General features: G+C 43.2%; 2 protein-coding genes across 5 annotated transcripts in view; one reads left to right on the forward strand and one right to left on the reverse strand.

Annotated features, from left to right (window-relative positions):
* Positions 1 to 14,375, forward strand: part of USP7 (ubiquitin specific peptidase 7) — a 71,901-nt gene extending 57,526 nt beyond the window's left edge. For 2 of the 4 annotated variants that reach the window (XM_071444256.1, XM_071444257.1), the window contains 11 exons: positions 581 to 681; positions 1,999 to 2,152; positions 2,504 to 2,571; positions 3,625 to 3,733; positions 3,827 to 3,904; positions 4,246 to 4,346; positions 4,936 to 5,035; positions 5,892 to 6,011; positions 7,248 to 7,319; positions 8,266 to 8,356; positions 11,049 to 12,432. In XM_071444256.1, coding sequence (XP_071300357.1) covers positions 581 to 681; positions 1,999 to 2,152; positions 2,504 to 2,571; positions 3,625 to 3,733; positions 3,827 to 3,904; positions 4,246 to 4,346; positions 4,936 to 5,035; positions 5,892 to 6,011; positions 7,248 to 7,319; positions 8,266 to 8,356; positions 11,049 to 11,155 — 1,101 coding nt within the window. In that variant the 3' untranslated portion in view covers positions 11,156 to 12,432. Of the gene's footprint in view, positions 1 to 580; positions 682 to 1,998; positions 2,153 to 2,503; positions 2,572 to 3,624; positions 3,734 to 3,826; positions 3,905 to 4,245; positions 4,347 to 4,935; positions 5,036 to 5,891; positions 6,012 to 7,247; positions 7,320 to 8,265; positions 8,357 to 11,048; positions 12,433 to 13,934 lie in introns of those variants that run through there. The other 2 variants (XM_071444259.1, XM_071444260.1) reach the window with 2 other exon arrangements.
* A 3,199-nt stretch (positions 14,376 to 17,574) lies between these two features.
* On the reverse strand, positions 17,575 to 20,730 carry LITAFD (LITAF domain containing). Its single transcript, XM_071444666.1, has 4 exons — positions 20,631 to 20,730; positions 19,342 to 19,407; positions 18,140 to 18,299; positions 17,575 to 17,683 (listed from the first exon to the last, which is right to left on the reverse strand). Exons 1-4 carry the CDS (start codon positions 20,728 to 20,730, stop codon positions 17,575 to 17,577), a joined length of 435 nt encoding a protein of 144 aa, XP_071300767.1.
* Positions 20,731 to 27,452: the final 6,722 nt, after the last annotated feature.

Consider the following 27,452-nt stretch of genomic DNA (forward strand, 5'->3'; position numbering starts at 1 on the left):
ATTGTGTTTTCAATGCCCACCTTAGTGAGGATGAGAAAATGTTGCATCTTCTCCTTCCTTTCCCAAGCCAAAGCCAGCAAACACTGCTAGGCTGTTTCTGCCCAAAGCAGTGAATCTTCATAACTGCTACATTTATTGAGTGCTGATGATGCAGATCTTGCCAAGGCCAAGTCCTTGCTAGAGTAAGAACAAGGAATTTGGTTTTTGCTGCAATTTCTGGTAGCAGCCCTGCTGCTCTCTCTGGTGGTTCCAGGGCAGCACACACAGAGCTATCCTAGAAAGCAAAGCTGTACTTGTTCTGGGCAGGCCAGGGTTACAGTGCCATTCCAGTTTGTTTGCACAGGTGCTTTTATCCCTGGGTCAGCCCAGAGCTCAGCCTGCAAGTAGAAATATGTAATATGCATATAGATATTTAATAATACATGCATTGGATTTGAATAGATACACAACTATCCATTTGTTTCAGTTAAAAGAATGTACAGGTTACCTTAGCTGATGATTTCTTCACTATGGTGACTTATTTGTGACATTTATTTTTGTCTTTTATTTTGTGATCAATAATTTTTGTTCTTTGTTGCAGGAAGTTAAACCCAATTTAACAGAAAGGATTCAAGACTATGATGTATCTCTTGATAAAGCTCTCGATGAACTCATGGATGGTGACATCATAGTGTTTCAGAAGTATGTATTGTAAGGGGGCACCTTATTGCAATTTTATCACCTGGAAAAATCACTTTGAAAGCTGAACTTCCTTTAAGCTTTTTTATCAAGAGCTAAGTATTACATTCCAATAGTAGATGTGTTCTCTGCAGTTCTCATTTGTTTATTCAAAGGGGAAATGAGCAAATATCAGTCCTGTTTGGGTATCATGTGCCACATTACTTAAGGAACAGGTGTCCTCCTAGTTCAGAAAACCAGTAACGTAAAATAGTTCATAATATTACCAGAGTGTGTTCAGCAATGCATCTGATTTGTGCAGCTTTGTACTGGAGCCACTCTAACACAGATACTGAAGAGCCTTCCAGCATTTCAGATACCATGGCCACTGGACAAGGCTCTTGGAGCTCTTTCAGCCCAGAACTACACTGAACTGCTTTCCCTTTTTGCCTCTCCCCTGTGCTCACAGTCAGGTCCTTACTGGTCTGCAGTGATGAGATGCTCCTAGTTTGCCTGAGGTGCCACTCCTAGGTGTACTGGTGCTTCAGCTGGAGATTTCTCCAAGGCAAAAGGGGAGCTCCTGCATCTTGTATCCAATGAAGGGATCTTTCATAAGCTTGGCAGGGCTATAAATCAGCATTTCTATGCTCTCACTCCTGATGGTCACACCCAACTGTGTTGCTCTGTTTCTCTCCATGGGCTGACAGTGGGTGGAAGCCAGCTAGTCTATCTTCAGCACTCTTACCCCAGATTATGTGAGATGAATGTATTTCTCATGTCATGCCTTGGAACTCGCAGTCCCAGTTGACCCAGTTGGTGTTATGCACCCTTGGCTGGCTGCTGACTCCTGGGTAAGTGCACAGCTTGTACCCTGGTGCTATTTCTCTGCAGAGAAGTTGGGGTACCAGTCAGGAGTGACCCAAACCAGCCCCTGTGCCCACTGTTCTGCCTCTCTGTGCCAAGGAATGCCGTCCATCTGTCCTCTGTGCAAAGCGGTCGATACAGGGGTTCATGGAAAGCTGTGCAGCATTAGTACAGACACACAGGGATGTGCAGGGTGGGAGGGAGGGCCAGCTCCTGCTGCAGTGGTGCTGTGAACCCCCAGGAGCCCAGCAGAGCAGGCAAGGGCTGCAGCACACAGCCATGGCGGGCTCTGGGTCACTGCTGACTGCACCAGTCCTACTGGGTGCCAGCGGTGGCTCTTGCAGAAGGTTTCTAAACTTCATCTCTGTATCTCTTCACTGTTGCTGACTCACTGTAGAACATGTTTTTAAAGCTCCAGCTGCCTGTGTGTGTAACAATGGGATGTGTAATGGTATCACCATTTGTTTGCTCTTGTAGGGATGACCCAGAAAATGATAACAGCGAGCTCCCCACAGCTAAGGAATACTTCCGAGACCTCTATCACCGTGTGGATGTCATTTTCTGTGACAAAACCATCCCCAATGACCCAGGCTTTGTTGTTACTTTATCCAATAGGATGAATTACTTTCAGGCATGTCTCCTGTTTCTCTTTTGTTTCCCTGTTTGGAAAGGAATTTTTGCACTGGCTCACAAATGCATTATACATACTTTTAGAAAAGTTCTTAAACTGCCTGTGTTTTTTGCATTGTGTAGATTTCATTTTAGATGAAAAATTTAAGGAAGACACTAAGGCATGTGGGGAAAAAATACTATAAACCCCCCAGTAATTAAAAATTAGTTATTTGATAATTGGATTCTTTCTTTGTAGACCATTCTGCTCTATCAGGGAAATTACAGTCTCATGAAATAATGACTGTATGATTGTAGAGCAATGTCATAACTGTGTGAAACAATTCAGAACTTACCAAAAATTTATTTTCAGGTTGCAAAGACAGTCGCTCAGAGACTTAACACGGATCCAATGCTATTACAATTTTTCAAGTCCCAAGGGTAAGACAAATTCCTTAGTATTCTTTGTCTAAGCTGCTCCTCAAAAATTAGCCTTTTCCAGGTCATTAACTAATTCTGTACCAGTAAGATGTTACCTTTCTGGCAAGCACAGCAGGTTGCTTTGACAGTTGAAGTATTGCAATGTCTGTCTCTAGAGCCTCAAAGAATTGCATGTTTTAGAAGAGTTCTAGTAAATGTCATTTTAAAAATCATTAATTACTTCAAAGCCTGGTGCTGTGGGATAAATTGCTAAGCTAATTCAAGTGCTGTTTCAGTGAATGCAGATTTCTAGAGTGGAGGAGAGCAGAAACAAATGCACATAAAAGCAGTATTTTTGCTGATTTTGCAAGTTTAAATGCAGGAGTTACTTCACTGAATTCTCCTCCCTCAAAGTCTGCAAATGAGGTTTTATGAAGATGACAACAATCTAACAAGTTCTCAGTTGCTCAAAGGGATATTTCTGGTTAAAGTGGTGGTTTTACACATGTTTATGTAAAACTAGTCTTGAATCTGTATAAAACTAGAGCAGAAAGTAGTGTATTATAGCTCTGTGTACATGCTTCAGGAATAATGCACACACAAAACTTACAGCTCTCTGTATTCATGCAAGTGTAAATGCTCTTTAGTTACCTGAGGCTATCTCCCTTCATCATCAGTGAGAATTTGAGTAGCTCTTTGTAGTTTGCAGTGCTGTGGTCACTGTGGAATTTGCTGTGTCATATGGCTCCACAAATTAACCTTTCACAATCTAAAGCATGTGCTGCTATGCCAGTAATTTCAGAGGAATGTGGGTCTGCCAGCCTGCAGCACTGACATCAGTGAGCTTGTAAACATCCAGGAGAGTTAACACACACCCTGAATGGTTTTCTGTTCCCACAGCCCAGCTGTGTTTAAAAATCACTAAAGTTCTGGGTGTTGTGCTGCTTAGGCTGTGTTTGCAATTATGTGAAACTGAAAGCCAGTAATAAAAATGTTCTTGGTGCTTCAATTTGCTGAGCAGTAATGGATTTTGAAGAGATGGATTTTAAGAACGTGTTTTCTTTCTTTCTGTAGTTATAGGGATGGCCCTGGTAATCCTCTTAGACATAATTATGAAGGTACTTTAAGAGATCTTCTGCAGTTCTTCAAGCCTAGGCAACCGAAAAAACTCTACTATCAACAGGTAAGAGTCTCTTCTTTTTATTGGGGTGAGTTATGAAAAATAATTCTGCCCTATTCAAAGTATGCCTAAAGTGTTTTTCTTTTATTTCTTTAGCTCAAAATGAAGATAACTGATTTTGAAAACAGAAGAAGTTTTAAATGCATATGGCTAAATAGCCAGTTTAGGGAAGAGGTGAGTGAAGCCATTTCACAGTTGCTGTTATTTCTGTGTCAGAGCTGTTATGGCTGTGGATATGGGTCTCCCCCTGAGTAACCCCTGAGAATTAGAACAAAGCTGTACATGATGTAAAAAAACCTTATGAAAACAACAGCAAAAAAACCCCAAAGAGCACAAAAAGATGTTAAAAAAAAATCACATTCCTTAACAGAAATGTTGAAGATGACATAGGTGTTGACTTCAGTTATCTTTTCAAGATGGGTGGTTAAGGGGAACAATCCAATGTGTTCTGTGCTTTAATGTGGTTGTTTACTTTTTCAGCTTTTCTAATGATTTTTGTGTTTCAAATTCCACAGGAAATAACAGTATATCCAGATAAGCATGGGTGTGTGCGGGACCTGTTAGAAGAATGTAAAAAAGTTGTAGAACTCTCTGAAAAAGGTTCAGGGAAATTAAGGTAAAGCTGGAAGACTCTGATTTCTTCTATGTCAACGTGTAGATTTTATGCAGCAAAGTGTCTGTAGAATTTAAAATACTGTAGATACCATTATTAACAGATGAAGTGTAATATTGTGTTAAAATCTTCCAGATTGTCACTGTTAAGAGTTCTTCTTAACTATAAATATGATTTTACACAGTTATTTATTCTGTATTTAATAAAGTTACATCCTTGAGTTTCATCAGTTGCATTTTTTTAGTCATGACTTATTAATTGTTTCAAATCCAAGCATTTCATGCTATTCACTTCTCAGGAGTTACAGGGGTTAAAAGTGAGGTCATTTAAAGAGGATATATAAAATAATCTCCACTAGAAACCTATATTTTGTAATGGCACATCCTAGCTTTTTGCCATGAGCCAGAAATAATTTACCCTCTTATGACTTTACTGCTTAATTTTTACTAAAGATTGAATTTAGAATTTTATAAATACAATAGCAGCATCCGTGTACATTCTACACTAATCTCTCTTAAGATTTGAGAAAGAAATGTTGCATTGAATTTTTTAAATTCACTTTTTAAAAAATACTTTTCTGTTTATCTTTAAGGCTGCTAGAAATTGTAAGTTACAAAATAATTGGTGTCCATCAGGAGGATGAGCTGTTAGAGTGTTTGTCACCTGCAACAAGTCGAACGTTTCGAATAGAGGTAAGTTGTGCTTGTCTTAGAGAAGCTTTAAAACCTGACTTGGAGAGAGAAAACTCTTTCAACTGGTAATTTTCTTTTTCTTCAAATACTGTGATGTTTGTATTAAGATTACATGATAATATTATATATATATATATTTATTTATTTATTTTAAGATAATGCTTTTAAAGAGATCGTCCTTTGTTCCATCTGTTTCCCTATAATGGTTTCATTATTTCATTTTTACAAATGTTTTTATAACAATACGTGAAGACTTTGCAAGAGCCTGTCCAAAGGACATTTAATGTCTTGGCAGTAATTCCAAGGTTTGTTTGAGAGTTAATGATAGAAGTGTTTATGCTTAGAACCCACTTTTGTGCTGTAATATTCTAGAAGGTTTTGTTTCCATTTCTGTTACACTTGAGGTTCTTGAAGCAAATTTGATACTTAACATGTGATTTGTTTTTTCTAAACATCTCATCATTTAGATCTACTAACTTGCTTCAAAGATCAGAAATGAAAAAAAAAGTTTCCAGTGTAAACTGTAATGAGGAGCTGGCAAGAGGCCTGTGTTACTGTCAGCTAGTTCTGCACTGATAGAAGATTTCTTGTCAAAAAAGCCATTCAGGGAAGCCAGGAAAATATTTCCTGAGTAGGGGAAGCTGAAGTGCTGTCATGCCAGGGATGAGGGACTCTGGTAAAACACTGTCAAACAACATGGCTCTTTTAATTGTTTTTGAATAGAATTGTTTGAAATCAGTAACTGTACATCAATAATGCTTTCAGTTTCTTAATAACTAGAAAAATAACTTCAAGCATTAGTTTCTTTTTGTGCAAGTTTAGCTGATTGGAGTCACAATTCTCTGTCTGGATCTAGGAAATTCCTCTGGACCAGGTAGATATAGATAAAGAAAATGAGATGCTAATCACAGTGGCACATTTCCACAAAGAGGTTTTCGGGACATTTGGAATTCCATTCTTGCTGAGGATACACCAGGTGCAGTATCCCTCCCTTTTTCCTCTGTGGGATTATACTGATGATGTTTTCTATAAATACTGTTGAAGAAATGCATTAATGTATGAAGTGAGTAGGAAAACACAAAGGTTCTGCCCAATCTGTGCCTTTTTATGGTTCAGTCATTTCCCAGCTCAGTTCCCTTTGCATATCCAGGTTGTTCAGTGTTTCAGGGAGCCTGTGAACACCTAGAAAGCTGTCACTTGGCAGCAGCTGCCATCCCCTGCCCCCTGCAGAATCCCCCAACAAAGCAGAACCCTATTTCCAACAGCACCTGAGTATCTGCAGTGCAGAGTTGTTGGCAAAAGTGGCCCTGCCATGGTTCCTCTCACTGAGACAGGGTTATGGAAAATGGGGTCGCTTTCTCCATCACTTTCTGAGATGACTTTGCATTTCATCCCTTCTGTAATTTGATGTGCTTTATCTTCTAGGGCTGAAAGTTGGTACAAGAACAAAAGCTAATTTTGAAAGCTTAATTTAAATTCTCAAGTTTTTCCTGTGGTGCTGCTCCAGCTGAATGTCACCCTGATTCTCTTAATATCAAAGTGTATTTCTGGGAGCAGTTACCATTTCCTTCTAAGCTTTTTCTGGTTCATGTGTGTTACTTTGTATGAAAATTACGTACTTTAAAAATTTGGGAATGAGAACTGTGTCCATATTTCTCTATCTCTAAAATTATAATTTTACTAATTTCCATATTTTTGATCAGAGAGTAACAGTTGTTTGGTGATTTTTGGTGAAAACCATTTGTTCTGCATTTCCTTGTTCCAACAGTTAATATATTTTGTTCATCTTTAAGTTGACAGTATCTGTCACTTTTTTGGGCACTTTACATAGACAGGGAGCAGAAACATACAAAAAGTAGCAACAAGTTTAGCAAGAATATGGGGTTTTTTTACAAATTCCTATTTTGCTGCTAATTTTCTGATTTTGCTACTTTACTTTAACCTGACTTGCACATATCAGTGGCAGTGCCTGACCAGTTTATGGGGCAGTTTGCATAATGATAGATCAATAAACTTAAAGTTTCTGAATGTAGAGCAAGTTGCCTGCTGTTGTTCCATATTGTAGAGAATGATGTTGACACTTGTGTAATTTTGTAAATAGCAGAGACATTGAGGCAGTCTATTTCAATGAAGTTTAAAGCAGGAGATACTAACAGCTTCCTTTCTTTTTCCTAGATTTTTTTGACATTAAAAATCTTGTTGTAATTATTAGGGTGAACACTTCAGAGAGGTTATGAAGCGGATTCAAACAATGCTGGACATACAAGAAAAAGAATTTGAGAAGGTAATTTCAAACTGGGAGAGTTTTTATTGCTGACTGTAAACCCTAAATGAGTTTATTGTAGTAGGTTGGAACACCCCAGACTTGGGATAAGTGTAGATTTTGTGGGATAGAACAGCTGCCTGACTGAAATAATGCTTTTTCTAGGACTAATTAGTTAGAATGGGTAGGATCAGTATTTCTGTACTGCATCAAGAGAAATATTCTGCAAAACAAAGTAACCCAGAAAAGTGTAGCTGGTGTGGGACCTTTAGAAGCCACCCCCAGATCACATTCCTGTTCAGAGCAGAACGTGACTCAGTCAGGTTGTGCAGGGCTTTTTAGTTGCAATTTGCAAACTCCCAAGGGTGGGAATTCTGCCCTGTTCTGGACACTGTGTTTTAGAGTATTCCACTATCACTGGGAAGCCTTTGCTTTCCTTGCAAAGGAAATGCAAATAATCAGAATGTTTCATTTTGCAACTTGTGGAGGTCACCTCTGTGCAGTTTTTTGAGAAGAGCCTGCTCCTGTGCACCATCCTCCAGGTGGTGGAAAACTGTAGATAGCCTGTCAGCCTTTTCTTCTCTGGGCTGAGCAGAAGCCATTTCCCAGAGATTCCTGAATGCCAGGTTCCCCCCAGTCCTCTCACAGCCTCACTGGACTGTTGCTGCACTTGCTGCAGTTTGTTGCCCTGTCTTTTTCCCTGGAGGGCTTGAACCTGGACACAGTATTCCAGGATGTGGGTTCATGATTTCCTGAGCATTTATTTTGTCCCATTATCCAGGTTGTTGATGAGGGTTTTAACCAGGATTGGCCTTTTTCAATTCCTGAAGCTGAAAGTTATAAATTGAAGTTACAAGTTTTCTACTTATAACCAGCTGCAAGTTAGACTGTGAACTTAGGCTTGAAGACTTAATTTTAGTGTCATATCCTACCACTTGGTTTTTGAGTATTTTTTTTCTTTGCACAGTTTAAATTTGCCATTGTAATGATGGGCCGACACCAGTATCTCAATGAAGATGAGTATGAAGTGAACTTGAAAGATTTTGAGTCCCAACCTGGTAAGTTGTCAAACAACCTCACTTTTCTTTTGGTCTGCTGAAGCTGCTCTGCCACTTGTTATAATGTGTTCATCCTTAACTCAGGATGCAGGAAGAGTTTGTTCTTTTAGCATGAATTACATGAGATGTAGTGACCAAGCAAGTATTTATATACACCAGTGTGCACACTGAGCAGTGTTACATGAATGTGTTAGTCCAAGAAAATGTATTTTATAGGCATATAGATAAATAATCTGTTTCCTTTTGAGTTCAGAGATTGCATGTGCATCACCAAATGGGTCCAGTGTCAGTATAACACACTTATACAGCATCAGTTGCACCTTGTCTTTATTGTTCATCTGCCCCCTTGCATATTTGATTCTTGTTTATTCTTTGTATCCTCAATGAATCTGAAGATTCTAATAAGAACATTAAATATGTCAATTAGATGCTGTTTAGATTTTTTTTCCATAAGAAATGAGTCACCAAGGTACAAATTCAGCTCCATTCTAAATTTGTCTCTGGATTGGCTGTCATCTAGTTTACTTGACTGACATTTAAACCTCTGTTTTCTTAGATATTTACACATGGGAGAAACCAGGTTAATCCTTCAGGTGTTCCACCACAGGAGTGTTTTCATAGCCATAGCATGGGTTGGGCTGGGAGGTGCCTTAAAGATCATCCCATTCCAGCCTGCTGCAAGATGCCACACACCAGACCAGTCACACAGGGCCCCATCAAACCTGGCCTTGGACACTTCCAGGGCTGGGACAGCTGCAGCTCCTCTGGGCAACCTGCAGCAGTGCTTCTAAATCCAAATCTCTCCTGTTCCTCTTTGGAGAGTTCTATTTGGGAATGGCACCTTTGCATCCACAATCAGGGATCCATTGAAACCCTTGAATTCACTGGGGTTTCTTCTGCCAGCTTAGCTGAGTGTTCCTCTCTGTGAGTTGCACTGACTCTCTGCAGTTCTGTTTTTCTGACAATTAGGAATTCTGATTTTTTATTGGCAGGTTTTGCTAGGGTTGAGCTTTCTCCATTTTTCCCCAGCTGTGCTCTGGTTTGGTGTAACAGCTGTAAAGAAATCCTGTAACTGTCCATTTATTTCAAAACCTGCAGAGAGTTAGACGTGTGTTATTACTTGCAGGAGCCTAGCAAACAGTCCTTTTGTTGTGTGGGTAGCACAGGCAGGCTTTGGCTTGCCAGAGCTGAGTGTCTGCAGCTGCACAAGTCACCCCAGAGCCCAGGAGTGTGTCACAGTCACCTCTGGGCACTGCTGGTGGAGGCTCTCTGGATGGTCACCTTGGAGGTGGGCATTTCTCCACAGACAGACAAACTCTCTCTGCTGTGGTCAGAGCAGGCAGAGTCCTGATTTTATCCATCCCTCATGGGTCAGGGAGGGAAAGGCAATAGTCTGGAATGAGCTGCTGGCCTTGGTGAGCAAGGCAGAGCCAGTGGTGCCAAAACAGCTTGAAAAACCAACCAGTGACCAGGTCAGAGGCACAGAATGTGGAGAAGGGAGAACTTGAACTGTTTGTAGGAATTGTAAGGAATGTGAGAGCAAAAGGTTTTTATTTGAGAGTTCATGGAATTCACCCCTGTGAGAAAATATTGCTTTGATAGAATTAATTTCTACAAATGCCAGCTTTTAGCACACACTGGACTGATGGAACCAAAGCTGGGGCACTGCACAGTTTGATTGGTGTAGCTGATGTCAGTAGTGTCCCTCTGCTGTTGCCAAGGTACATCAAGTATAGCTGTGACTGTGCTGGCACCAGCCATGTAGGATCTCATTTCTTTCTTCAGAAACATTCAAATTCTCCCACTAAGATTGGCAGTTCTCTTTTAATTTGATATTGACCATTATGTCAAACAAGAAAAAAAAAACCCAAAATAATTTTGATTGAAGAAAATATATCACAAAATGCAGATGCAGGCAACCAACAAGGTCACATGTTTTATGCTTTAGTGGTTGCAGCTGATGGCTTTGAATGTAGAATGTACTTTCCTTGCTGGGGGCCTCTTTAGTTTCTGCCTTTATCATTTCACTTCAAAGAATATTGATGCTCTGCATTGAGAACATCTTAAAAGAGAATTTCTCCCATTTGCAAGAAGTATGTAGACTGTGGTTTTTCATTAAAATTAGCAGTAGAATAAATAATATTGGGTTGAACAAATGAAAAAAAAATCTGTATATTTTCTTTGCAATCTAAGTGACTAGGGTTTTTTCTTAGAAAATAAAGAGGAGGGTCAGTTTCATGATTTCTTAATTAGCATTATTTGCATTTTACATGAATTAAACAGATATTTCCAGTAAAACCAGGTGATAGGGATAGCAGAGATTATGGCAAATACTGTTGGTTGTCAAATACTGTTTCAATGGCAGATCCTCCCTGTTTGAAACAGGCTCAGCACTTCGGTGAGAGCTGGTACTGTGATGTGCCTCTGGCCATAACAGTGCTTATCTTGCTTTAGCACAGCCTTCACTGCTGTGAAGTCCTGTAGGTGGCTGAAGAAGACAAAAAGCAGGTACCTGCTGCAGAAGGAGCTGTGAATGTGCTGCTGGAAGGAAAACCCTGCCCCTCTGGCTGTGCACTCCTCTGCGCTCCCTGTGGACACTGTGGGCAGGGCACACAGGACTAGGTTGTGTAATGGAAACATTTTTCCAATTTAGTCTTAAAACTTCATTATTTTTTTCTCTTTTCTTTTCTAGGCAACATGTCTCATCCAAGGCCATGGCTAGGGCTTGACCATTTCAATAAAGCCCCAAAGAGAAGTCGCTACACTTACCTTGAAAAAGCTATTAAAATCCATAACTGACTTACTTAACCAGATTGTCAAGGCAAGGGACAAAAATAAGTGTGTGTGTGCACCTTTTTAACAACTGTAGAACTTTGGTACACGTGCACTATATCTGAAGTCTTCAGCAAGAGGATTTGCTGCTGATGTTAATTTTATTTTGTTGAGGCTGTTCAGTTTGGCTTCTCTGTATCTATTGACTGCCCTTTTTGAGCAAAATGAAGGTGTTTTTATAAAAGCTTGGATGCCAATGAGAGTTATTTTATGGTAAACGTAATGCAAGGCAATTGTCAGCATAATGAGGGAAGAGTTTAGTAGAACAGTTGACATTGGCAAAATTATTTGTCTGTAGTACGTTTATAGATGGCATAAGCTGACTGGCTGCCCTTCCCATGTGGTGTTCACCATCACTGCAGCTAGTAAGTCTTATGTTTAGACTCACATCAGATTTATTTCCTTCAGTTATACTTTAAATGACATTTTTGTGCATTTGTAAATGCAAAAGAAAAACTCACATCATCAATAAATAGCAATCTCTACTTTATTGTGTACATTGTTGGCACTTATTCGGGATTTTTGTCTCCTCCAGCTTCATAGAATCTTTTTTAATAAACTAGTTTTCATTTAATTTAGTCAATACTGTGCATCCCGTTTTACCAAGTGGATGCCCCGAGTCCTAAAAAGAGATATTTGGGTCTTTTTATGAAATTTCCAACCACTGAGAAATACCGTTGTGATTGATTATGCCATCTCCTGGCAAATAGAATGACACTCAAAAGTTGGCAAAAGCAAGTGAAAAGATTATAAATATCATTAATTTAGTTACCATGGGAAGAGATGGGGAAAACACAAGAACTAGCCTTTTAGCACAGAGGGCATGCTCACTAGTGTTTAGTAAGCTGTTGACTTTGTATAAAAAAGGAGGAAAAAAAATGAAAAAAGAAGAAAAAAAAACTGAAAAAAGCAATTGTATATTTAATGAATGAACATGTACAATTTAACACTTGGAGGTTAATTTTATTGGGTGAGTCTGCAAGTGAATTTCACTGATGTTGATATTCATTGTGTGTAGTTTTATTTCAGTCCCCAGACTGCTTCCTTTTCTTTGGAGCTAATGCCAGCCGCGTGTCTAGTTTTGAGTGCAGTAAAGATAGAATCAGCAATTCACACTTAATTTTACATTCTTTTCCAGTATTTTATTTTGTTTCTGTAGCCGCAGTGTACAACTCCTCTTCCTGTATATTGCCTTTTTTTGCTGGAAAATGTTGTATGTTGAATAAAATTTTCTATAAAATTTTTTTTGATGAGTGATGACATGGACATTGAAGAAGATTTCTCCTTTCCGTGGAAATAGAGTTTTGGGAAATGTTTTCATTAATGAGATTTTGCTAAAGGTGTGGTTTTCTTTTTCCTTAAGTGTTGACAATTGTATAATTCTCATTTGTTGTTTTGGGGAAACTTTGTGGGGGTTTCTGTTTAATAGTTTTGGGGTTTGGAGGTTTTTGTGGGGTTTGGTTTTTTTACATCCTAACTAGTCACATTTGAGCTTAACAAATAAAAGGTTTTCCAGGAAAGGAGCCATGTACAAAAAAGACAAATGGAAAAATTATTTTACTAGTTTGTTTGTAAAGCTTGTAGTAGAGTCTTTGTGGTAGACTGGACTCTGCCTGCCTGTAAAAAATTTTGTGGTCCAGATTCTCAAGTCTAATATTATAAATGGTGTAAAGTGAAATCTGGAGTCTCTAAAGGTAAGGTCACTTCATAGAGTAATAGATTCCCTCTGTAACGTGTTCCCTGTATTCATAACCAAAACAGAAGGTGCAAGTTCTAGGAATGTTTGATTCTTGTTTTAGTTTGTTTCTTGCAGTGCTTTTAACTGTCTCTTATTTCCAGTCAAGGCAAACTAGTTGTTTACTTTTGTTTTGCTGTCTGTGTGTGTAGGTTAGCATAGAGGGAAGTGCTTATCTGGCATGCCTTAAGTGAGAAAGCTTTCTTTGCTTTGCATTTCCACAGGCTGGTGACAACTGCACCATCCCAGGGCTGGTTTTACTGGTACTTGGATTGTCTCTGCAGGCTTTCAGTAAATGTCAGGATTGGTTTCCAAACTGTTCCTGTGAATCAGAGGCTCTGGTCAGCAGTAGTAAGCCCTAATTCTATTCAGCATTGTTTAGACTGATAGGAAATTGAGCTTGTATCTGAATGTCACTAAGTTTTCACATTCATTTATGGGATGGTGGCAGTTTTTAGGGACTATCTTAAGAAACGTAATCCTTCCTGTTTCAGAAGAAAAAGCCGCTAACAGTAGATTTTGGGTGCCTTTTGGGTTTTAGATGACTGGATTTTATGTGCTTCAGTATTTGTGCTATTCCTACACTAGTTTGGTGATGTCCATACTTTGAGGCATTCCATATGCAGTTTTCAATTACTGAAGGATTTTCTGGAAAAAAAAATGTTTTGGAGCACAAGTAACTGGTTACTGAAATGTGGAAATACCTATGAAGAGGAGGACAGGAAGGTTTCTCAGGTGCAGTATGTTTGTTTAGTTCATTGAAAAAAATTTACAAGAATACATTCTTCAAAATTGCCATGCTTTCCATTTCTTTATTTAGATTTTGGAATTATCTGGATAGTAGACAGTGAATGCATTAAATTAAGGTAATGGTAATATAAGTATTAAGCAATAAGGATGTAATTTCATGGTACACAACATCAGAGCAACATGTTAACAGCCCATCCAAATTCTCCCTAGCAAAACAGAGCGTGGTTCCTGTAGATTTACATAGTGCCTTTTATCCTAAAGGAGTCCAAAGCATTCTGTGCAATCTGAGCAGATCACACCAGTGAGAGTTGCTGACCAGAGAGTGCTGCCAGCCCCAGCCCCTTCACCCGCCCAGGCTGGCCCAGGCTGGCACAGCCACCCGGGCAGGACGAGCAGAGCGAGCGCCTCCCGCACCCCGGATCTACCTCAGCTGCTGCCCTCCAGCTCCTCCAGGATCCCCGTGCCAGCGGCGTCCCCACCCGTGCCAGCGGCGTCCCCACCCGTGCCAGCGGCGTCCCCACCCGTGCCAGCAGCGTCCCCACCTGTGCCAGCAGTGTCCCCACCCGGCCCCGGAGCGCGGGGCTGCGCTGGCGGCAGCGCCCATCGGAGCCACGCCGGGGGGTTGCTGTGTGAAATCCTCTGTGAGCAATCGTTTTCTGTAGGAACTGTACATATTGTAAATAAAATAGCCCGGGGTAAGCACTGCTTTGGTGTCTCGGCTCTTCGTTCTGGACAGGAGTGGGAGTTACAGCTCTTGGGTCGCTCAGAACTCAGGGAGATTTTGGTTAGATCGAGTAGATGACGTTTACAAAATTCAGCTCAATTGTGTGTTAGGAGTGGCATTAATAATGTAAGGTGTGCTGGCCAGAAGGTGTTGTCATTCTATTGCAAGGGTTCTATTGTCATTTTATTGCAGAGGTTCCATATTGCTGGAGTTTCATACCTCTGTGATGTTTCTTGTAGGCAGCTCTGGGCACTGACTCTTCCTTCTTCTCACAGTATCCAACTGACTCCAGTTCCCCTCAACCCACCAATCCCCACTCTTTTATAACACTCTTCTTATTGGCTACAGCTGTGGCCTGTTAAAGTCAGGCCTCCTAATCTTTAATAATTAACCCAGCTGCAACTCTTTAGCAGGTAAGATTACTTGCTGTATTACCTTTATTTACTTATATTCTATGCCCCTACAAGAAGGTAAATTCTGACTTGTACTTCAGCTTCCACATTTTGAGCCTGTGTTTTTCCTGAAGCATTTTGGTACTGAGGTGCAGAGTGCCACTGTTTGGTGTGAGAGCAGCAAGTGTCATTGATTGTTGGCTGTTAAACCTGCCTGGTCTTAGGGATCAGAAAAAGGGGGAAATGTTCACATGTGATATGTCCTAATCTAGCTCCAAATCTGTGTTCTATTTAATTTCTGTCCCAGGTGATGTTGAAGTTAGCTGTATACCAAGCACAGCAGGAAATTAAATTTGCTATGCTGGAAACTTTTATTTTTTATTAAATAGTTGTGTAAAACTATTGTACTTATAAATAGTGGTGTAAAAATGTCCTGGCTACTTCTGTTAAATACCTCTTGCACATCTCAAGTCATATATTTATGTAATTTCTTTGCTGTATGTATCTACGTGTGGATTTGGGGTTTGCACCTTTCCTGATTATGTCACTGACTTGGTGCATTATTTACCACTAATTAACAGCAACACTTGTGGTTTCACAGCCACATTTTAAAATAGAGAAAAATCTTAACATCCTAAAAAAATGTGTGAATTGGTAAAACCTGTTGTGCTGCCATCTGTGTGCCTTCCATCCTTGAGGGTTTGTGTTCCATCAGGTCACAGCAGGTTGGGTGGCTGGGGGGGACAGTCCCTGACCTTGGTACAGAGGAGGGAAATCTGTGGCAGCTGCTCTGGGGATGGCTGGGTGTTGAGGGGGCTGTGGAATGTTGGCTCTGGGTTTCATGTAGGGCTGGGAAAACGTTGTTAAACAGTTTTTACATGTATTGATTATGGTTTTTCACCTCTCACTGTCTGAAGTCTGGGGTTTCTGTGGTCTAAAGGCTGCAGTGGTGCAGGTGTTGAAATAAAAATCGTGCATATGCCCAGCCTAGCTTAACTGAGCTGGGATCAGCTCAGTAGGGGCAGTTTGTGGTGCAGGCTGTGACAGATGGCTTAGGGTCGCAGGACCGGTGGCAGCGCCGTTCCTGAAGCTCTTTTCTAACAGTTGCCTTCAACCCCAGTCCAGCAGCCAGGACTTGCCTTTGCTGTGTCCTGTGCCAGCCGCCGGAGGAGCCGCTGGGGGCTCTGACCTGACTCGGTGTTCCTGCCCCTGTCCCGGTGTCCCTGTCCCGGTGTCCCTGTCCCGGTGTCCCTGTCCCGGTGTCCCTGTCCCGGTGTTCCTGTCCCGGTGTCCCGCGGGTGGAGCGCGCAGTGCGCCCCGTGCCCGGCAGGGGGCGATGGCGGGCGGTGCCCCGGGACGGCGGCCACGGCCAGTGAGTGACCGGACAGGGACAGGGGCACTGCGCAGGGACAGGGGCACTGCACAGGGACAGGGGCACTGGTCACTCCACAGGGACACTGCACAGGGACACTGCACAGGAACAGGGGCACTGCACAGGGACACTGCGCAGGGACAGGGGCAGTGCACAGGGACAGCGACACTGCGCAGGGACAGGGACACTGGCCATTGCAGGGACACTGGTCACACCAGGGACAGGGCACTGATCACAGCACAGGGACAGGGACACTGGTCACACCAGGGACAGGGCGCCGATCACAGCACAGGGAGCGTGGTCACACACCTGCACAGTTTGGATTAGGATCTCTTTCAGCTCTTTAGGTGCCCGTAGTGCAGGGTTGGGGAGCAGCCCCGGTGCTGCTGCCCCACATGCCCCTGCCCTCACATGTGCCAATGTGAAAGCACTGATGATGTTATAACATGGAAATGCACGAGTTTCTTCTCTTCCTCTGTTTATTTTTCCAGCCAGCAATAAGCTGCTGCTGCTGTCAGTGTTGAGAAGGGTCTGGGCACCTCCTGGGCATTGTAATTGCAGGTATTTGATTGCACAAGGTAAGGGACTGTGAAGTTCTGTGTGAAGGTGAAGTCTAATAAATCCTGCTTTGGGAGATGATGCACTGCAGTGAGAAGGCTGAGAGGTAAAATAAAGGCCTTGTGTTGTGATGACTTTTTTCAAGCTGTGCTTGCTGATTTTTCTTCTTTGTGTGTTTGCCTTTTGCATTGTACCTTGTTAATGTGAAGGGGGTGTCCCAGTGACCTGCATCTCTGCTCTGGGTGCAACAGGGCATGGCAGCAATGCACACAGCAGATTTGCCAGTCTTGTGAACAATAACAGGTTTATTTTCTTACCTCATACATAACAGAGTAAAGACAGTCTCATAACTTAGTGTTTTGTTAATAAATAATCAGCTACACTGTACCACCCACAGCCCTGCAGGGGTAGATCCTGCAGGGAGAAGAGCAGAGAGAAATGAAATCCCAGCCAGTCAGTTCCAGTGCAAAGAAGGTAAAAGCTTCTCTGAAACATCCATGTCCAAACCTTGGGTAGTGGTGGGCTGGGAGGTCCAGAGGAGTCTGTGTCCCAGCTGGGTGGGAGATTTGAGAGGATCTGAAGAACTCACCAGCTGGAAACTTCACAGCACAGGGCAGCGAATCAAACAGAGCATAAATTAAATGATAGTGCAAATTAGTCTTGAAGTGTTTTTTTGTTTTATAGCCAGTCCAACCATATGGTGCTAAACTGGAGTTTACCAGGTGGGTTCACCAGCAAGGGAGCTGCAGAACCTAAGCATAGTCCTGGGAGTTTCCTAGCAGTAGTTTTATGTGCAGAATCTTATGCCATTAGGAAATAGAGGCTTTACAGCATCTGGTTGCATAAAGTTTGTTTCTATAGTCTTTTGTATCTATAAATGTGAAATTGGCAGTATGGGCAGTAATGATCTGCATCCTTGAAGATCTTGATGAAGAGAGGGACGAAGCAGCATCCGAAGCAGCACCTGGAGCCAAAGGGGAGATGGACATGCACAGAATGATTTCTGCCTTCCCTTTCCTGCTGGCCACAGCTGTGATTTCCCCCTGCCTTGTTCTGTCTGCCTTTTCACTGTGTGAATCCTCTTCTTTCCCAAGTCTATTAAGGTTTAAAATATCTTCCAAAAAATTTATCTTCGCTTCTGACGTATTCATGAGTCTGTTCCTGATTCTAAATTACAGTTGGGAAAGAGACAGTGTTGTACTAATTTCTGCTTGTTTTATGGAAAGTGAAACATACTGGGATAAATTTAGCAAGTTTGCATCCCCTGTAGCCATGATCACTGTATCTAGAAAGGACAGGATGGCTTCTCATCAAGTGGAGAAGGGCAGTCTGTATAGGCACTAACTAGAACTTTGATTTTTAATTACTCATTTTTAACCTTCTGCTGTGCTGAATCTGCACAGTGACCGTGAAAACTTACCCAACCATGCAGAGGCTGGTGCACAGGAGGTAGGAGAGCTTGCCCAGTCTGTAGGTGACCTGGGTGGTGATGTGCTGGCGGCAGGAAGGACAGATTGTGGATGTTGGTTTGCTGGAGAAGATCCCTGCCACGATGATGGGAGGCTGGGGCACCAAATAAACTGAGTTCAGGAGGAGAGGAGAAGCAGCCAAATTAGAAGCACGGGAAATATTTTGCAAGTTAAAAAGCCTAAATTCAGAGAATGTGGGTTCTTAACTTGGCATGCATGTTATTATTGTTGATTTCAGGTGTATTTCTAAGAACCACTGTGCTGTTTTTGTGTGTCCCCACCACCCTCTGTGGATGTACTCTGACTCTGAGGGTTTCTCTTCTGATATTTAAAATGAAATGAAAATCCTTGTTCTCCCTGAAGAAGAGATTTGAAGGAGGTTGGAGAACTTTCTGGATCAGCTTTTCAGTAGTTATGAGAAAGTCATCAAAGCAGTTTCTCTTACACCTACAAAACAGCTGTAGGTGTTTGTAGCTACAGCTGCTGGTGCTGTTCTCACTTAGTCTCTAGCTCATGTTTTTGCAGTCTAGACTTGACTGTCTTATTCCCTGAGGGGCACACCCCTTGTAGATACATGAAGGATATTTTTTTCAGAAATGTTTTCAGTAAAAAAATACCATTTTAAGGATCCTAAATCATGTTTAGGGTACAACTTCACACTGTAGCCTGAGGCAAAATGTGAGGAGTGGGAAGGTATCTGTTAGATAGATAGGATAGAGCATGTCTGAGTTCAAGTGCCTTCTGGTTTTAGGGATATTTAAAAATGTGTCTCCTTTCCTCCTGTATGAGGTGTTACTGACTGTTCTTCAAAGCCTCTCCTCAGCAAATCCTTTGAGATTCTCCACTTCATAAAAGTGACTAGAACAGGAACATTGGCCTTAAAATTATTTGTTCTGAGAGCCCTGGCTTCTGGCCTTTTTGGTTTGGTTTGTTTTTGGGGTTTTTGGGTACTTGTGTAGATTGGCTAATGCTGGACAATCAAGTCTGAATTCCTTGCATTATTATCCTTAGCTTATATTTTGACATTTCTGTGGAAATTTTCCAGCTTGTGAGGTTGTGGTTGTGTCAGCAAAGTCCCACCCTGTGTGTGGATGTTCACACCAAGCCCATTTCCCTGCTGTCCTGCCCTGTCAGAGCACAGCCCTGGCCTTACCCGGCTCCTCCACGATGGTGGTTTCTCGGTAGGAGTAAGGTGGGGGAGAAGGATACTCATAGCTCCCTGTGCAAAGAAAAACAGGGCAAAATGTGTAAGGAACAGCAGCTTCTGGCTCCCAAAAACCCTTGGGGTGAGACAAGAGGGGCCTGCAGGGAGTGCCAAGTCCAGCACAGGGGGAAGCAGCCACAGAAGAGCTGCAGTGGCTGCTGGCCTCACTTTTATAAAAGCTGAGAAACCAAATGATTTCTTATGAAAGGCAGCAACTCCATCATTGCAGCATAACACTGTCATGATACTCAATCTTAATTTAAGGATTCCACTGATAAAGGACCCACAGCCTACCTTCTAGTGGTAGAATTACCACTTCTACCTTCAGTGGTAATTACCCTTATTTAGTATTTAGAGCCTTTTTACTAGTTGAAACTTTATCAGCTTTCAACAAAGATATTTCCTCACACTCTGTTCTAGAAAGAAAAAAAATGTTAAAATATCTTTTTCCTTTTGGTTTGGGAGAAGGGAAGCTGGTGACTAAGACACCTCAAGCTTTTTCAGTTCTTTTGCTAATCTTTCAAATTAAGAATGCAATCAGCCTACCTGAGGTGAAATAAATGACTGTATTAAAAAAATACATTCATGAATACATTCAAAATAAATCTAAGTAAAAAGCTTTACAGCCAGCTGGCGTGGATGTGGTACCAAACAGGGCTGCTCTGGGACAGGAGGACAAAATCTGAGAGAAATCTTGGTTGGTCAAGCCTGGACAGCATTGGAGAAACTCTCACCCCAAGGCAGAGCAGCCCTAAATCCAGCCTATGCTCAAACCTTTCACAAAGGATGTGGGTGCAACCAGGGAATGAATGAGCCCACAGGGATACAGTGGAATATAAAACCAGGATTTTCCAGAGTGGGATAAAATATAGTGGCAAAGGTGAAAAAAATGTTAGCAATATGTAAAAATGTAATCTTATCCCTAAAGAGTTGCAGCTGAACCAATTACTAAAGATTAGGAGCAGGCCTGATATTAACAGGCCACAGCTGTAGCCAATAAGAAGAGTGTTGTAAAAGAGTGGATTGGTTGGCCAAGGGGGAACTGGAGCCAGTTGGGTGCTGTGAGGATGAGGAAGTCAGTGCCTGGAGGAGCTGCCTACAAGAAACATCACAGAGGTACAAAACCCCAGCAATATGGAACCCTTGCAATGGAATGACAATAGAACCCTTGCAATGGAATGCCAACACTGGACACCAACCCCAGGGAGCCCCCGGGATGCCCTCCCAGCCCCGCTCACCGTCCTGGCCCAGCGGTGGCGCCGAGGGCTCCGGGTACCGCTCGGGGTGCGGCTCGTACATCACCACGGGCACCTGCGGCTGCTGCTTCTCCGCCGCCATCCCGCGGCTCACCTGCCAGAGAAGGGCAAAAGAAAACCTCCCCTGAGGCTCACCTGCCAGAGAAGGGCAAAAGAAAACCTTCCCTGAGGCTCACCTGCTGAGAGAAGGGCAAAAGAAAACCTTCCCTGCCTGATTCTCCCTGCTCTAGGTTTGCCAGTGCTCCTGTAGCTCCTGCTTCTCACACTGGGGTGCTGCTCAGAGGGGAATTAGCAGTTCTCACACTGGTTTTTTGTAGGGTGGAGAGAGAGCAGTCAGCTCCTGTAACACTTCGTGATGAGGAAGGTGGAAGGCAGAAAATACCATCTTAATAAAAGAAATACCAGCATTTCTTTGTGCTGGGAAGCTAAGGGTGTTTCCCCAGAAAACGCTATTCAAAGAGTGCAAACTCGGGACTGAAAGAGTTACCTGTGCAGAAAAGAAGCTTTTTTTTTTTTTTCAAGTAATCAAAAAAAGGGAAGAGCACACTTGGAGCCCCTGTGAAAAACCTTCACGTGTGATTAAGTCAGCGCAATCAGCGGCAATTTGGATCCGTCTTTCTTCGGGTTGTTGTGCAAACTTATCAGCGCTGTTATCGTGACCAGTTTTGTCCTGTGAAACTATTGGCTCATCGGTAGGTGACAGGCTTTTGTTGGGAAACATCCTTATTATGGGTGACTGCGCTGCCTGAGGCTCTGAGCAGGATGAAACCACAAAATGTGTGTTTTGCAGGTGTTAGCAGGAGCTGATCCTCGCAATAAATGCGGGTGGGAGGAAGAGGACAGGGACAGAGATGTGTGTTTGTATCCCTGCCAGCGGAAAGGCGATAATTATTCCTAGCTGCCCCTTCAAGCAGTATTAACTGGTTGATTTCCTACTAATCAATATTTACTGGAAGAGTCCTTTGCAGAAAAAAGGGACAGCCTTTTTGCACAAGTCAGTGAGTGTTCTGGGGGAAAAGGGAAGTTTTGGGGAGAAAAAGGAGCACAGATGCACAAACTGCCCGAATGTGTGAGATCAAAGAAAAGCAGCAGAGGAATGGCTGGGCAAGGCAGGATGGTGCCAACAGGTCTGTTTGCAAGGGGTGTTGGAGGGGCAGGACAAAACAGGGAGGATCAGTAGTGCTGAGTTAAAGCATCAGCCCCTCAGGGAGAAGAAAAAAAACAAACAAAAAGGGATTTGAAAATATCACCAGGGAAGATGTGCCCCAATTTTCACAAATCTGAGTGAATTGCAGGTGATATGAAAAATGGTAGCAGAATGAATCACCGAGGGAATAGGTAGGATGGTGTGGAGAAAAAATCAGAAATAAAGCATTGGCCATGATAAGGCCAAAGATACCAAAGGAAATTGTAAATACATGGACTGGAGAGGATGGCTGGACAAAGGTGCATCTCATTATAATTGTTACAAAGGAGCTAAACCAGGGCGTTGGGAATGGCAGAGGTGTTAACAGGCCATTGATGAAGCTTCGTGAGGATCCCACCGAGAAGAAAAGAGGCGAGTCAAGAGAATTTGGGTAGGATGAAGCTGAGAGAAGCAAGGGAGAAGAGAAGGAGTTTGTCAGCAGCGATAGATAATGAATGTTACATTATCCGGTGTTGGCCAAGAGCTGCTCCCCTGGGACAGGGATTAGTGGGGAAAATTACAGGGAGTCTCCAAGTTTTTGTCTTATTCCTATCTTGGTGCACTAAATACTGGGTGGTGTCCATTTGGGTGACACTTTTGCAGAATTCCTCTCGCTGCGAAACAGGAAAAAGAGGGAAGAGCTTTTGAATTGCATCCAGTGCCTGTGAGCCCAGGCAGGAGCCTGCAAGAGGCAGGGGTAGGAGGCAGTAATGACGGCTCACACGGTGAGAGCCTGGCAAGCACAACTCGGAGCAATCCCGGCTCCACCCGGCAGGGATGGGACAACACCACGGGGGAATGTGCAGGACACGAGGTGCAAAAGGAGCCGGCAGCAGAGCGGGGAATGCTGGGGGTGCCGGGTTTGTGTTGGATCTGTTGGAGCTGCCGAGCACAGGGACGGGGGCTGAGGCTGTATTTGAATTCGCTCCTTTCGCTGCCTTGTTCCCCTGCAGCAGCTCTGTGAGCTGGGAGGGCTCAGACAGCACCAGGGGCTCGGGCACCCTCTGGGCCTGAATGCTGAGCGTCCAGAGATCGGGAAAGGCATTTTTAGGGTTGTTTATGCAGCTCTGCAGACCCTTTGATTCGCTATAGAAGCGCTCACTCACAGCTCTTGGCCCCAGCCGTGCACAAAGTGCCCGAGAGCCCCTTCAGGGCTGCGACTCCCAGACCTGCAGCTGTTGTTGCCATAAATTAGAGAAAGGGATTTCCCTCTTTTTCAGATGTTGGAGAGGAAGATACGGGAGAGAGCAGTGTGAGTAGCCCCAGAAAAAAGCTCATAAGGGGAAATACCAGGTAGCAGTTCCTGAAGAGCAGGAAAATGCCCTCTAAACTGGCCTGCAGTGACAGCCAGGAGGGTCACAATGGACGGCTCAGGGTGATGTGAGCTCCCTCTCTGCAGTCACCCTGAGCAAACAGAGCAAGGGCAGAGCCCCTGGGGCTCTCCTGGCGTGGGCCTGGGTTTGTCCAACAGATTGACTCAAACTCCTGCAAACTGCTCGATTTGCGGCAGAGCTGCATCGTCCAGGGGCACTCAAACAGTTCCCGGTGTTCTCTCAAGTTTTAATCTTGTCTACACATGGATATAAACCGGTTTGCACGGGAAAATGAAGCTGACTTTAAGTCCTGTGCAAATCAGTATTTAAAACAAGAAGTAACTCACAGCCTGAGGGATGTGCACAGAGCCAGCTCAGAGCAAGCAAGCGCCGATCTCTCCTCTCTGTTCGGGAAGGAGAGACCCCAGGGAAGGATGGGCGGGCAGTTTCCATCACCTTCCTCTGATTTGCTCCAGGATCTGGTGTGGGGTGTGGGGAGCAGCCTAGTGCAGGCAGGCGAGGCTGATGGGCTGTGAAATTCCAGGTCTCAGCCCCGCTCTGCCTCCACCCGCAGCTCTGCAGTCCCCCCTGGATGCCCCTGCTGGCTCAATGACCCCGCACGGGATTCACTCAGACTCATCTCTGCTTGGAAAGGGGTTTCATTTGAAAACCAAAGTTCCCTGCAGTGCTCATCCTTCTTCCAGGGTCATACCTGGCTGGCCAGGATGGCATCTCAGCCATCAGTGGCTTTATCAGAAGGGTTTGATCTCCATTCCAGCTTCATCTGCTGTCAGTGTGGGATTTGGTGTTCAGTGTTCAGAGACAGAAAAAAGGGAGCATGGAATTTGGGAGGAAACTCTAACATTCGGGTGTTTGAAGGATATAGGGTGCTACATTCAAAAGTTTGGTATTTTGGAAGATTAGCATTAAAAGATTATAGTAAATGATCTCCACATTTCATGGACGTGTGGAGGAATAGCAGTTTTCTCCTGTTGGCTTCCAGGACACTGGCCCAAAGGCTTTCAGTTTGCTGAGTGTGTTCTGGTTCTCCTGCCCTCACTAGTTTAATGTTTTCCTGGGCATTTAGCCCTTCCAGCTGTGTTTATGAGGCAATTTAAATTTCTGCTATTTTGAAGAGTGGCCATAAAATGCCATTGCTGGCATGCAATTGCATTCAGGGCTTGAACAATATCAAGGGCCTGTTTCACCTGATTGAAGCAGATAATTCCAGTTTTTGGCTAGCAATGAAACACTGAATTCCTCAGTGGAGAGTTCTTTTCCCTTTAGTCCAGAGTTGGTCATTTCAGGTAACATTCACAATGTGCTGAGGGTTTTCAGATGTTCAAAAAGGAATAGTTCCAGCTCTCATACAGACAAACATAATTGGGGAGCAGGACTCAGGTATTTGCCTATTTTCTTTCTTAAATAGAAGCTAAAAGAGAGGACTGCTGGCAGCAAATGAGAATTTTGACTTTAGAAAGCATTCATTGTATCTGGAGTAGACAAGCTTTTCAAGGAGATGAACACTCTGCCAATTCCCCATTCTTTACTCATGAAATTAATTTTTTAATATTACATTTATTCTGGCTTTTAAGCCTGAATCAGGTTACCAGCCTCTTCAAATGGAGAGGATGTAGCTGAGGGGGACTGGCTGAATATGCACCATATCTCCTGGTGCAAACCCTTCACCTGCTTCCCTGTCCTTGTCTGCTGACTGCCTTGGCTCTCTCCCTGCTATGTGCACTCCCAGGGCTCTGCAAAGGCAGGCACTGCCTGGGTTTTCCAGTCCTGTCCCACATCAGATGTTTGTGTTATGTTAGTCCCTCACAAAGGGAGCCCTGGTCTATAATTCAGCACATTTACTGCTCCTGTTGCTCTCTCCTTAAAGCAATTCAAACCACTGTAAACTTTCACAAGCCTTCTAGTCTGGAATTATTAATAGTAGTTTCTTGCTGTGTGCTTTTGTGCCAGCATCATGCTTTTACAGAAAACCTCCTCCCCTCGAGCCTGCTCAGAGAACATTCCTGTCCCTCACAGGAATGAGCAAGGTTTGAGTCCTTTTCATTTCTGTACAGTGAATTCATCCTTCTTGTCCATGAGTGATTGGTGACCTCTGTCCTCAGCCCATGGAATGGCATGAATGTCATCTTGTGTTTAATGGAAAAGTTGTCTGCAGAATAACCCAACAGCACTTATTTCCTTTTCCCAGCCACCTCACGCTGGTCGTTTGTATTTAAGTTGTCATTAACCAGCAGCAGGTCCTTCTCCTCCAATGTCATTCTGTACTAATGAACTCCCAGCTTGCAGCTGAAATTTGGGGTAGTTTTTTAAGTGGGCTGCTTTGTTGCATTATAATGCACACAAATACTGCCACAGCAGGTCTCTGACTTTTCTTGTTCTGTGTTATAGATTTTCTGCTTCCATAATTTGTTTCTCAAGTCATACATTTTATTAGCCACTCCTGTATTTCTGCCAAGGTTATTAATTAAAATACTGAATAAGATCCATCACTGCTTCCTGTGCTAACCTTTGATGCCAACCAGGTTTATCTATTAAACCTTGTTCCTTAGTTTACTGTTTGAAGTATAATCCCTTGTTCCCTTGAGATGACCAACTTTATTCACATTTAAAGGGCACTTGCTGTGAAGGGTGAGCGCAGCTGAGCTCTGGGATTGCATTAGAACTGGTCCCTCCCTAATTACCATTCCAAAAATAGAGTAATAACCACCAAAGGGAAGTATTGTCCAATGGTTTGTGCATTAACCTGGACTGGAGAAAAAAAAATGGGCTCAGTTCCTGTTCTGCCACAGTGACGTTTAACAGTTAATTAATCCTGGTTTTCCTTAGCTCTGTTGGGGACAGAAATGCTGTTTTGGGGAGATATTACATCAATTCTGCTGTGACATGGTCACATTTGATTATGCCTTAAAGCTGGACCCAACAGAAGATGGGAAATGCTGAGTTTAGATTCAGCCTTTGTCCTCTATGAACACGATTTTGTCTTTCACGTTCCCTTTTAGCTTTCAAAGTTGAGGGCAGCCTCACACAGTTGTTTCCAGCACTTCATCATTACTTTAAAACTTGATGTTTGCCAACTTTTAATTTAATTCCTTTATAGATGAACATTCCCTTACCAGCAGCATTGACTCATGGGCAGCCAGCATTTCATTTACACCCTTTTAAAAATAATGTCCATAACCTGTCCTTCAAATGAAAGCTGATAGAGCAGCCCAAGTCATGTGTCCTACAGCATCTGGAGCTGGTTTAGCAACTCTTACAAAGTTATTATGAATAAATTCACTTAAAGCAAGCAGGTGTGTGCCCTGCTTTTAGGTGTGAGCTAAGATCTTTCCTATGGTGCATTAGTTTGAATTTCTATCCTTATTACTGCTCATTTCCACCTTCTCAGAAAAGCTCCTTTTCCTCCCTTCCATCTCTGATCTGTTCTAGGAGAAAGAGACAATATCCTGAGAAAAATCTTTGCCTCCAGATTTTAGGAACAAGAGATTGTAGATTTTCAGAGAGCTTGCCAATTTAATCAGGAAAAGTGAACAGTGTCAAGGGAGAGCCAGAGGTGCCGCAGTGCCCAGCTCAGTGCCTGCCCCAGCCCTGTCCCTCCCCTCCTCTGCCTCCCCAGGAGCAAGCACAGGATGATCCCAGCCCATCTGGCAGCTCTTACCTTTCTGCAGCTCTGGCAAATCCAGGGAGGGGAAAGCTTCAGAAGGGGCTCACTCCAGCCATGTCTGTGCCTGGCTGTGCGTGGGGACAGAGCCACAGCAGGGCAGGGACATGGCCCCACTGTGCTGTGACAGCCAGCCCTGCACAGGCTGTAATTAGCCCAGTTTGTCACTGCCCCAGCCTCTGCTCACACCTGCTCTGTCACACAAGGAATGCTGTGGGACTGGCTTCCACCAGAGGTTGTTTTTGTTGGTTGGTTTTATTCCCAATATCCCAGAAATTTCCCTTTGTGCTAAGCTGAAGGACGTGCTGAGAAGCAGCACAGAAATAACTTGAGGGAATGGGAGAGAAAAGTGTGTGTCCCACCCAAGTGTGTACATCTCTATGAGAAAAGAAGGATGAAAAACCACAGGTACAGGTGGATCTGGGGCTCTGGTATTTTATTACTGAGATCAGTGATCACTTTAAATTTCTGACCAATTAAGTGTGCTTAGATCAGCAAGGATCTCTGGGCAGGCTGGTAAATATTGATATTTTAGCTGGGATATTCCTGGTAACCAGGTCTGTGGCTGAACTGGGTTTTTGTTAAATAGATGCTTTGTGGTAGGTTGCCAGATGCCCACCCAG

The sequence above is a fragment of the Agelaius tricolor genome, unplaced genomic scaffold (genome assembly GCF_023055355.1).
Source record: "Agelaius tricolor isolate 1412-34295 unplaced genomic scaffold, bAgeTri1.0.p SCAF_19, whole genome shotgun sequence".
NCBI classification, from domain to species: Eukaryota; Metazoa; Chordata; class Aves; order Passeriformes; family Icteridae; genus Agelaius; species Agelaius tricolor.

Bases quoted from the DNA above. Each gene is read 5' to 3' on its own strand.
- LITAFD (XM_071444666.1), bottom strand. From the start codon at position 20,730: ATGGCGGCGGAGAAGCAGCAGCCGCAGGTGCCCGTGGTGATGTACGAG. The intron at 19,408-20,630 runs GTGAGCGGGGCT...TTCTTTGCACAG, and splicing joins GCCACCGCTGGGCCAGGACG to GGAGCTATGAGTATCCTTCT. The intron at 18,300-19,341 runs GTAAGGCCAGGG...TCCTGAACTCAG, and splicing joins CACCATCGTGGAGGAGCCGG to TTTATTTGGTGCCCCAGCCT.